The 12,796-nt window shown below is 32.4% G+C and overlaps 1 protein-coding gene across 4 annotated transcripts in view; it reads left to right on the forward strand.

The window, feature by feature from the left end:
- Positions 1–12,796, forward strand: part of LOC126826683 (ephrin type-B receptor 1-B) — an 82,087-nt gene that overhangs the window by 39,726 nt on the left and 29,565 nt on the right. For all 4 annotated transcript variants that reach the window (XM_050555676.2, XM_050555678.2, XM_050555680.2 and 1 more), the window contains exon 4: positions 11,133–11,811. In XM_050555676.2, coding sequence (XP_050411633.1) covers positions 11,133–11,811 — 679 coding nt within the window. The remainder of the gene's footprint in view (positions 1–11,132; positions 11,812–12,796) is intronic.

Here is a 12,796-nt window from a genome sequence, read left to right on the forward strand (position 1 = left end):
CTGTGGGTTAGGAGTCAGATGTTTGGATTGAGTAATTGTTAACATGAGGTCCACCTTATAATTGGTTTGGAATTAGCTGTACATGTAACTGAAGCATTTGAAGCATCTCACAATTGGTTTCAGACAAAGTTTCTTCTTCAGTTCAAAGCATTTTTAAGATTCTGATTTTGTCTGCTTTTACTTTGTGTTAATAATAATGATTTATATTATTAAAGTATTGTATGTAAGCTATATTGACAGACACTATTGTTTGAACAATACTAATATGTTTTATTAATTAAACAACATTCTGATCAGAAGTCTAAATTTCAACACTTAATCTGCCAAATGGAAATTGTGACCTTTATTTATGAGAGAGATGTCTATATTGAAGTCTATATATTACACATGGGTCAAAGTTTCCCTTCCATCAGACTGCATCACTGTGTTACCAAATCAAATGTCAAATATAATGTAAACCATTTACTTGTATTTCTATATGAAAGCTCATAGCAAAAGCCATTAGATTAGGCAAAACAAATCAAGAGTGAAAAGCCAATTATCCTTTCTGTTAATGATTATGTAAAGAAGAAGCATAAAGGTTAAAAAATACAAAAGGTTAAGAGACTCCGCAGGATAAATATATGATATGATATAGTTAGAAAACAATGCTGTCTAATGGCAGATAAATATTAGATATTTACTTTTTTTCAGGCTATATACATGTACATGTATTGTCCACAAGTCCCAAATTGAATCTTAAATTCTACTTTGTTCTGGTTGCTACTAACAAGAATATAAGTCAGATGGTCAGAAAATTAAACAGTCTTTTCTAGATCCCATGCAGTACCACATACTCGCATTAACTAATATGTTATCCAATCAATACTTTCAATTAAGACATAAAATGGAAGTCGAACTGGATTTAATACCCAAACCACTTATTTCTTAGATTTACTGGTTTCTTTATAGGATCATCAGTCATCATGCGTATTTCATATCCCTTCATCTTCTGTCTGCCAACTCGCCATGTTAATGTTATGAGTTTTTTTTTTTTTCAATGACAAAATAACAAGAATGGATGTGAATTACTAAATTCTAGTATACCATGAAACCTTACTGTGTTATGGCCTCAAATTGCAAGGTCATAAAAAGACCCATGTGTTGATCTGTATATGATTTACATACATGTATGTATTGGCAACATAAATAAAAATTACCAACAATAAACAGCTTCATTGACTGACATCTCCCCCAAAAATTATGAACCTGAAATTTATTTAAAAGATAGGGGGCAAACTATGCAAAATACAGTATTCATCCCCAAATATTAAATAAAGCAATTTCCTTTTGTAGTTTATTTTTTCTCTCTGCATCTTTCATCCGATTAATGAAGATGATTACGCCCCTCTTTCTCATTTTTCTTCCTAATACTTGATTTTTTCGCAAGAATTAATTAATGTCTGTTGAGACCGTTTGATAGGGCTCTGTTTAGATTGAATAACTGTCCTTCATGCATCTTGAATAACATGAAACCTTTAAAATGAAGAAATCGGGTAATGTCTAGACAGCTATCAATCAATGCAACTTGCAGAACAAACAAAGACTGTGCACCGATTTGAAGAACTTTCACTGCTGTGGTCATTTCTCTCTTTGAGAATAATATGCACTTGAAATGTGCTAATCACTCAAACTGGAACGGTTATGAATGATGGTAGCCATACACAGATTAGGACTATTGTTGGAGCTAGAGCTTGTAGAAATCAGAAACCCAGAGGCAAAATGAAGAACAAGGGCGTTCTATTGGAAACTGGTAAAACAACAAAGACCACAGATGGACAATTTTCTGAAATTCTCACATATTGTAGTAAAATGTTGTTAATTGGGAAGGTCTAATTTTGAAACCTTTTTAAACTACTTGTCAAAACATCCTGTACATCATGAATTGGTAGGCCAGTCGAAGCTAAACTGACTTTCTAAACAAACATATTTTCATTTACAAGTTTCAACAGAGAACAATTTAACAAATCTGTTCAGTCAAAAAAATGGCAAAGACCATTGTTGTTAAATTACCAAAAGTTTTAGCTTTTGTCTGTACCTGAAACATGAGATGTCAAAAGCCTGTCTTGATTTGAATGTTAGTAATTATTTTTTACTCTTCATTATTAATTTCTTGCAAATAAGGGTCAGTTATTTAACCTCCTTCAGCATGCTGGGTTTATTTAAGATCAAAAGGAAGGTTGATACTGAATAACATTTCTTGACATTAATTTGCTTGGGGCTCTTTTGCTTCTGTTGCCCTTTTATTAACCAGAAATTTAACAAATGCTCGCATTAACTTCTCTAACTAGAAAATAGCTAGCAACATGTATAATTGTTATAATGGATTTTACAATACACGTTTCTGCTCAGATGATTGCAAAAGTAACGCAAGCAGTGATAGTGTGAAATATCTTCAAATGTATTTTCTATGTTTTTATCAATAGTCTATGAGTGCTAATCGAGTACCACATGCAGCTAAAAACCAAGTCCAATTACGATAGTTATTGGAGAAAATTTTCACTTGTAATCGAATAAGTTGTATCGTAAAAGGGTAGTTCTTCCTATCTGCTTTCTGTATATTGATTTTTGGCGTACAACAACTTATCCAACGAGACATTTCTAGAAGACGTACATACTTTTATATTATGCTTGTGAACAATCAATTGTCGTCTGACAGTTATTGCGACTATCGACAAATATGGCCGAGTTTTTCACAGTTTTAAGTGTTCTTTATAGGTCTGAAGTTGGTGGTGAGTTTGTTTTCTGTCGAAATGTCAATAATATTTCCTAATAACCCCACTGTGTTTTATACAACTATATAGCCACCAATATTTCATGTAATAATTTGCAATCATTAAAATCCTGATAAATTGCCTGTTATAAAGGAGCATGACAATAAAGACATAATTATTTCTCTCAGCAGTATGGAGCTTTTTGCTTCCTTTTTGGAAATATTTATCATTAATGCAGACAGAGTGTCCATACATGTATATAGACAAATTAAAAAGAACAAGCTGCAGTTTAAGAACTAGAACAAGTAGACAAAGTAAATGAATAGAGAGATCACTCCTATCAGTCGTGATTAACTTGCACACAGCTTTTTTACTCTTGATTTTATTCACTTTCTCTAAGTACTTTACAGTTTGAAATAAAGATGATATTGTTTTGACATCTGGCTTCCTTATTCTCTTGTGGAGATTTTAAATTTTGTCTTAACTGGAGATGTGATCCATAGTAGAAAAACAGCTTCTAATAAAGATTTTTGTTGCCAATATATCATGTTATTGAAACTAAATCCTTGTTTTGTGAACATCAAAACAGATGGAGAATGGCTTGCTGCCTTTTGTTAAATGCATGTAATAGTTGTAGGACAATTTGGTTATGGCTGTTTGCGATTTAGCTTAAGTTAAACTGATATGGCCCATTAGAGCATATTTCACTAGCAATCTTTGAACAGTTCAATATAATATATCATTGAAGTTATATTTGTCTGTAATTTTTAACATGTTTACTATTGTAGGAACAAAATATAAAATTTCAAATATTTTTAAAAATTTTTGTGAAATAAAATTTTTCTGCTTTATTAGATGTTAATAGTGCATTTGACATCTACAGGATCCCAAAGATCATGCATTGACAAATATCACATACAATAAACATTAATCTAGTATAATTTATACCATGCATGATATGGGAATCATAAGTAAATAAGCAGAAGATAAGATGATTTATGAATGAAATCTGGCATATGTTTACAGTAATAATTCTACTAGAGCTATTTATTACTACTATAGGATGTATAATTTCTACTATATTATATAGTTACTCAGTGCAATATAGAATACAGACGCAGATGTTAGTCTGCAGACTGTCAAAACCTGTTTACAGAACATATAGATTTAACACAACCAATATATTATATCTGGTCAACAGATTTTTTTGTATCGGTTCCTGTAATACTTTTTTATACACCCACATGGAAATGTGGTCATATATTTTGGTCCTTGTCCACAATTTTTTTGTGAACACTCTACAGACTACATTAATTATCATCTGATTGTTTTGAAATAGATATATGTTGTTTACATTAGTGAGATGAAAAATCCTATTTAATTTCGATAATTTCCGTTATTTTCTTCTGGAGTTATGGCCCTTGTTCACTTTATTTGACCTTGGGACTGCTTTAACAACAAAAATCATCATCCGATCTGTATAAAGTTTATTTAAATTAGTGAAACGATGAAGCCTATTGAATTTCAGCCATTTCCGTTTATTACTTCTAGAATTATGGCCCTTGTTTCACTTTATAGAACCCTGTGAATGCTCTAACAACAAAAGTTATTTATATGCATTGTGTAAAGTAGTGAAACAAAGAAGCCTATTAAATTTCACAAATTTCCCTAAATTATGTCTAGAGTCATGGTCCTTGTTTCACTTTGTAGAACCCTGATCTGTATGAAATTTATATGCATTATTGAAATTAGTGAAATGAAGAATCCTATTGAATCTCAGCAATTTCTGTTATTACCTCTAGACTTATGGCCCTTGTTTCTCTTTGTTGGCCTTGTGAACGCTCTAAAGACAAAAGTTATCATCCGATCTTTATGAAATTCATATGCATTATTTAAATTAGTGAAACGAAGAAGCCTATTGAATCTCAGCAATTTCCATTAATTGCATCTAGACTTATGGCCCTTGTTTCACTTTGTTGAATCCTGTGAACGCTATAACGACAAAGGTTATCATCCAATCTGTATGAAATTTATATGCATTATTTAAAGTAGTGAATTGAAAAATGGATAGGTCAACAAGCACTCAAAAGAACAAAACTTGTATTAAATGACTTCTTAAATCTGATTCCTATTTAAACAGAGAGTTTAAATTTGTAAGTGCAAGATCCACACTATAGAAAAGTAAGTGGAATTGCGATTATAAAATCTGATTGGGGCTAAACTTCTAATTAGAACTATTCAAAGTTTTCTATGAATGTTTATAAAAAAAAAATCTTATATGAGTACTCAGGGAAATCATGGGAACATGAACTAAAGATTTAACAGAACCACACACCACAAGTGAATTCTCTCTAATTAAGTTATCTGTCTCCTTTTGTTTGGCAAAGAAACAAAAAGATGGCCAGTATTTATTTACCTGCAAAACTAAATCCAGGCACTTATATGTTTATAAGCATAAGAAGAACCATGGTATATGTATAGTGTTACCAGTATTGGAATGCGTGCAAACTACTTTTGATGTATTAGATATATAGGAGCATGGTTTCCCCACCCTTGGTTCTGTAAATTGGCAACTCAGTACAGGCTAGGTACTTACTAGAGTTACATAAACATTTCAACAATATTGTAAAAGATGCTTTAAAAGGTGTAGGTGGTCTTCCTGTAATTTCAAGCATGACGCTTTGATTCCTGCTGTTACATTGAAGCTAAAATATCAGAAGCATGTCTGATTTGCTCTCCCCGTATTACGCAGATGGCCTACTTTATGATTCTTGGTTTAATAATTACGTCTGACCTTCTTGTACAGATTGTGTAAATATTACCGTTATTACACAAATTTACATAAATTTTTCTACATTTTCATTGAAAGTTGTAGTCATTTTCTGTCTTTAGTTGATTATCAATGAGTGAGGTTTGAAGTAATTTTCATCTAATTGAACAGATGACGATGAATGATGTACATTTGTAGCACACTATTTAAGGAGCACTTCTGTTATCATTCATTATAAATGCTAGTTCACTTTAGTTGTTGATAAAGATATTTGTGATTAAATCTAAGAAAGAACATTATTCTGATTGGTTTTTTTCAAAAATAGTTTGTTTGTTTTTTTTAGCTATTATCTTTTTTGATAATTTTTAAACTACTTATAGCCAATATACAATCTTAAGTTTTCTTCTTTAACTTAGCAACCACTAATTAGATAAATTTTTTAATTGTTTTAAACAGATTTATAAGAGCTCATTTTATGGACAAAAAAAATCCCAAACCAAGTGCTTCAAGGCACATCATTTAGTGATATATCAATTCAAATACTTAATGACTTCATATCCATTAAATTGTATCAAGTACCTCATATGTCATTGCTGATCGGATGTAATAAGTGCAAGTAGTAAGAGCCAGCGATATAAGTATATATGTATATGTGAAAAGTCTAATCTACACAAATATATCATGAGAATTGGTTTGTGTGAAAAAGCTCACATGAAAGACATAAGTCACATTTGTGGACCAGTGATAAATGGAGATGTTGACACGGCGGCTATTAATTCTGGCTAAAATCTCATATCCTTGTTTGTCGTCCTTAACCCGATTTGACCACTTTGCATAATGGTGACTCTTACTTTGATTATATGAATTATTATATAAAGTAGGTTGAGATTAAACAGCCATTTCTACAAAGGATAACATGGGGAAAAAAGCAGAGAACATATGTTTTGAAAAATATATATCTTTCTGTTGGGAAGGTATGGAGTTTGGTATAGAATTCTTACTTCTAAAGGATTATAATTTACTTACTGGGTTTGTTTTATCTGTTGAATGATAACCTTTAATCATCAACATGTCGTTAAAGATTTTTTTTACTACTTAATTGACAGTTCTATATACAATTGACATATAGAGATAAGATTCCATAGCTGGATGCTAGCTTTGATATGGTATGTTTGTAAACCATCATACTGTGTTGGTTATAATTTCATAACATGTAGCTTTAGTTGCTAGATGTCTAGATGGGGTGTATTTTATTGAAGTATAAACATACAGATGGAACTAATCTTCTTTCTTAATAGTGTTTTAATATGGAATGGACTTGCTGGAGGTTCTTGTATTTTTTACTCCGTTTCTTCACTTAATCTTAATGTGATTTTGTTTATTGATGCTGTTTCTATTGGCTATCAATCTGTATCAGGTTTGATCTGGACTACAACTAGTAGCAGACTTGAAGGCAACACACCGATTTTTATTTTGATCCAAATTCATATACAAGGACCTTTTTATGGCTGCAATATCTCGTTTGTTGCCCAAATGACCACATTTTGATGCGATCAGAGCAATATTTTCTTGTAAATTCTCTTACCACACTAGGAAAAGCATGACTTCTCCGACAACGATCATAGGGTGGCATTTTCCCCAGTCAGTCAGATTCATTATAATGGCACTTGTCCAAACCTATTGATAATCGTAATTCACCACAAATCATTTTGAATTACTAACCTCAGAAAGAAGATGGTAGAAAATTTGTCTCCTTTCAAATCTCTTGAGAAAAACCCAATAATCTGCGGGAAGACGGGGAAAATTGCTCTAGTTTTCAAAATGATATATGACAGCATTTTGAATAGGGCTCCATTCAAGTGTCTATGTGTAGTAGCTAATGTAATTTATGGTAAGCTATCCTTCTGCAACTTTAGTATTAAATAATTGCACTTTGAAAAAATATTTTTTTACGAGATTTGATATTCCACTTCATTTACACTACATACGAGAAGATAATGTAACTCGAGATTACACAATATTTATTTTTGTCAAGATGGTTTAATGAAGAGTAGTTTGCTCTGAATGGTAGGCGTACGATTTGAAGTAAAATGCACACCATTAAGATTATTATAGGAAATGTTCATCCCTTGTCGCGGTTGGGTATTGTTGGAGAGAAGGATGAGGTTTAGACTGGTTTTAAATTTCAACTCGTTCATTACAATATGGCAATGGAGTGTTTACTATCGCATGTTGGTATGAGTACCACCCATTTGTACACATCATCGTGTATAAGATATTTTGTTCGTCCAAGAACAAATCTTAGAAAAGAAATTGATTTTCTTACTAATCAATACGACACGTAGGAACCAGAAAGTCCACATGGAAGGAGAGAGATGCTCTGACAAATAATTGTCAATACTTTTCAATTGACAAACCTGACATTGATTTCATCACATTTTGGTGGAAAAATTGAGTTAAATACTTGCCGTGTCTCCAGTTGCATCTTGAAGCATTCCCAAGATAGCATTATTAGAGAGAAAAAATAGGAGGCAGATTTGTTCAGCTTTAATCATGGTCAAAATGTTTGGACAGGGATTCAGGAAACTGATTTAATGATGTTGAGGTCAATGGTTTATTAGTAGAACTGATAATGCAGATACATGTAGATATTGGTTGACACCATCTGCAATAAATCATTCTCCGTAAATAGAAATTATTAACAGCCCCATAATGACAGTATAAAATTAATGCATTTCCTTTTAATTCGTTTATTGGGAATTTCTGTAGCTTCTATTAATTTTAGATGCAGTGCAGATTTTTTGTGCAATCTTGTGATTGATTAGTCATTCTAAATGAATTTCCGATAATTCAAATTGTAAGGCCTCAAGTAATGTAAATTTTATAAAAATATTTTGATGTTTCTTCACAATGACAAGTCATGAGATCAGAGAAGAAATACTGGAACCATTGGTTCCCTGCATGTATTTTAAATATCCAATAATATTCCTGAGGCTAAGTCACTACCACAATACTATCGGAATGGCTTGCTATAGTTATTGGACATTGTGCCATGTGTTTTGGTAATTAACCTTGATGATAATAGAAGTGGTAACTGTCCCATATTATCTAATATATGGGATTAGAAGGGCCATAGAGGATCGTTTTTTGAGGATCAATGATCTGATAAAATGTGACAAGTTATCATTATCAACTAACTAATATAATAGCCATGACTCACAATCATGCTGGTCAACGTTATGAGCTGATTTAAAACAACACTTGCCAATCGTTGTTCAATATGTTTTAATACCATCTCATAATGAAAACCCTTCTCTTTGCCACCATCTGGGAATATCCTGTCCTAACGATTCGTTGACTTGACTCAATCACATAAAATTGCCTTGGATCCAACAGTTGTTCTTTTAATCCTTCATTTGTTTTACTGCAAGACTAACTCGAATCTCATTTGTTCCTTTCATGCATTGACGATTGGCAAAAATTTGGTATCATTTGTTGCTTAAGCCTACAATTGGAATAGCTGACACTTGAAAGACTGCGGCTTACGGGATATCACTGTAAATCCTGTCAAAGTGCACTTGGTAAATTTGGTTACATGGCCGTGTTTGGTTCAGGTGCAGCAAACATGGCTGATAAATTGAATTACAATACAGCTAAATACCCAGCTACAAGTTTCTATGAATACGGAATGACCAGTATGGATTGACGGCAATAGAAATAAAACGTTGCTGCCACGACCTAATCCACTGTTAGAAGAAAAGCAACAACAGATAGAGTTGCAATGCTTTAATTCCATTTTTACACTTCTTTCACTCTGATCAACTTCATTTCATGCTGGTGATCACAGATTTGGAAATGAAGCAAACCTTCCCTGACTTCCCTAATAGAGAGCTCAGTCTAATCGGAAAAATTTAATGATAGCATGATGTTCTGCTAACAATATTATTGGCTGGACAAGTATTCTTTTAGCCTTGTTAATAATACACACTAGGTGTAGAGGAGAGGGTATTGTGTCCGCCCGTCATCACTATTCCACTTTTGTTATCAGGAGAGGATGATACCTCTTATTTTCCTCAATTAGAGAATTTCTTGTCAGAAGAAAACGACCCTTCAGCTGTGTTTGTGGTCAATCTTTCAGTGATTTCATCGTTTTAATTATATGATTCTCTGAACTCAACTGAACCTTACTGGAGCATCCTTTAGATTTGAAGAGTGAGATAACTACTTTAAAGACTTCTTATAACATGTCCCCAAAAAATGTCCTCATATTGATTATATTACTGTAGATTTACATACAGATTGGTCTTTCTGTAGTGACATGTAGATTTCTTAAATTCTGGGTAATTTTGTCATCAGAAAGTGAAGAAAACAATGACAGTTGATCATGAATTTAAGATTATTTAGAGAGAAAAAAAGTTTCTAATATTGAACAATTGAAAACTACTTTATCAAACTACCGAATAATATATAATTCAACCCACTCAGTGAGGAGTAAGGATTTTATTTCAGCCAAAAAAGGTATGAATCACTTAAATGCATCAAGCTGACTAAATAATTAGAATATAAACCTTTGTTATATTTTTTATTGAATTTCATGTCAAACTCTGAAATTTGATTGCCTCCATATGCAAATTAAAGTTTGCATGAAAATTCCAATTTTGCAATCCATCCGTCAATTGAAAGGTTTTAAGCATCCTCAACCATGATAAATGATCTTAGAAAACAAACTAGAGATGGAAATTAATATGTCTTCTTTAAATACTCATGTATTCAAAATGTTATAGGAATTGAAGTATTGGCCTCGAAATTAATCTGAGACAACCTCTTTAAAAAGATGTATAACTATTGCAGTCAAAATTACCAATTTTTGACATGAGCAGTGTGAGGTGAGGGAATATTGACGTTGATAAATAGAAGGCATGTCATTTTTGATAACAGTAAGGTCTAGTCAATCACAGTCTTGCAAGGAAATGTCATAGCATTTTGACAGGCTGTCTTTTCCTGGGGATTACCTATTCCTCCTAGTGTTGCTCTTGTCGACTATTTGGCAGTGAATTAAATGCACTAATCTGTAGAATTAGATTTGATGTGATGATACCATATCACAATGCAGAAATATTTAACATGCTGTGTTCTCTAAACTCTCTTGGTCTTTGATTAAATCATAAGATGCATCTCTTTCATTATCATTGCTTTACAATAGCACACCACAATACATCTCGACTACATTCATATATATACGCATAATGAATTGTATTATTTAATTATAAAATAAACATCCCAATTTAACCGTATTGATTCTATAAACACAAATACAGAAAATATATAACCACACAATTGAACCATTGATTTAATACAGAAAACAATTCATTCTCTATCACAATACAAGCATATTCTGTGTGTTTTAAAAGGTATGATTTATACTGCCTTATTTGAAAACAATTACATAATGTATAATACACTCTCTGATTCAATCAGATAGCTTGATTTTTATCTAATGTTCTTTGTGTGTTTCTATTACGTAAATTAATAATCAGCAAATATTTTCTAAAAAATTTTTTATCAATTGATACCATTATAATAATGTTTTTTGGCATTCTATTTTTCAGTGGCTGGTTGGATCATTCAATCACAATGGTCGAAGCAATAGAGTGTATACCTCGTGTTACGTTAAAAATGCTGATGTTAATAACTGGTTACGAACCCCCTATATAAAACGTGGTGATGCAAACAGTTTACACGTAGAAATTAGATTCACTATGAGAAAATGTTCTCGTATAACAGACCCTTCTAGTTTGCAACAATGTAAAGAAACCTTTAATTTATATTATTATGAAGCAGGGTCAGACATTGCAAACGAAATGATGCCAACGTGGGACGCAACTGCTTACAAGTTAGTGGATAAAGTTGCGGCTGATCATTTATATGAAGCGCCCACTGAAATCAAGATCAACACGGAGACGAGAAGGATTGCTTTAAGGCCAAATTTACATGGGGTGTATTTTGCGTTCCAAGACGAGGGAGCTTGTGTGACATTAATCTCAATCAAAGTGTATCATGTTATGTGTCCAAATATTACCATGAATTTCGCAGACTTTCCAGAAACACCAACTGGTGACACAGAATTCTCTCTAGTTGATCGTCAAGGACAATGTGTAGCTAATGCTATAGAGATGGAACCTCCAACAGATCTTTGTAGAAGTGATGGAACATGGTACAAGGATCCTAAAGGCCAATGTTTATGTATGCCTGGTTTTGAAGGTGACAAAGATACCGTAAAATGTACAGGTAGGTGCCTAATTTATATTCTTTAAAGTGTTCAAATAAAATGCCAAAATGTGAAGAAATAGCTTATTTACTGTGTCTGTCTTTCTTAAATATTCACTTCAAATATAAAGCCGTTTGGAAATGATCATTAAAACAGTTTATTGGGGTTAAGTAACATTTCTATGGCAGATGCCCCAATTTTTTCATTGAGCGTCCTGATAAACATGACTATTCAATAGTGTTTGATACCATTTGTAAATATTGACCAGAGATAATTTAACACAGCAATAAGCTGCAAAAGACTATTGCACACTGCAAAACAAAACAAAACTTAAAGGGACCATCCCTATTTTAACAGATTCTCAGAAATAAAAGTCTGTGTACGTATGAAATTTAAGTGCCAAAATATAGAGGAATGGTGTATTTATCTTGTCTCAAAATTTCAGCTCAAAATATTGAGTCTTTCGGACGTGAACATCAAAACTGCTTATCTGGACATGTAAACCTTTTACGATTTCCGGTCAATTTTTTCGTTGAGTGAGCTGATAATCTATTGCCGTTCCTTTAGAGGTCTATACAGTGCATGACCCACGTGCTGTACTTGATAATGAAAGGTAAATCTCACCTAACAGATTTAAGTTGTATGAAAACGTATTTTGTATATTGAGTTCGTTGCTAGAGGATTTTAAGGGCTTTTAACACAAAATATAATCGAGATTGGCCCTTTAAATTACAATGTTTAACCAGAAGCTTTCACTGCATAGTTTCAGAATTATATGATTGCTGGTGAAGAAACTTTCTTGAAAATGTACTACTCACTTCAGATAGTTATTAGGGACGATAATAAAAGGTTCTAAGAGCATTTTACACAGAATTACATAAAAGTACATGTAGACTTTCAACCAATTTTTTTAGATAAGAAAGTAGATATTGTTGATGAATATTGTTTACAGGGTCTTTTCTCTTTTCCCCATTTGCGAACAAAAATGACCATGAATAGTGGGTT

Source organism: Patella vulgata, chromosome 7 (genome assembly GCF_932274485.2).
Source record: "Patella vulgata chromosome 7, xgPatVulg1.2, whole genome shotgun sequence".
Taxonomy (NCBI): domain Eukaryota; kingdom Metazoa; phylum Mollusca; class Gastropoda; family Patellidae; genus Patella; species Patella vulgata.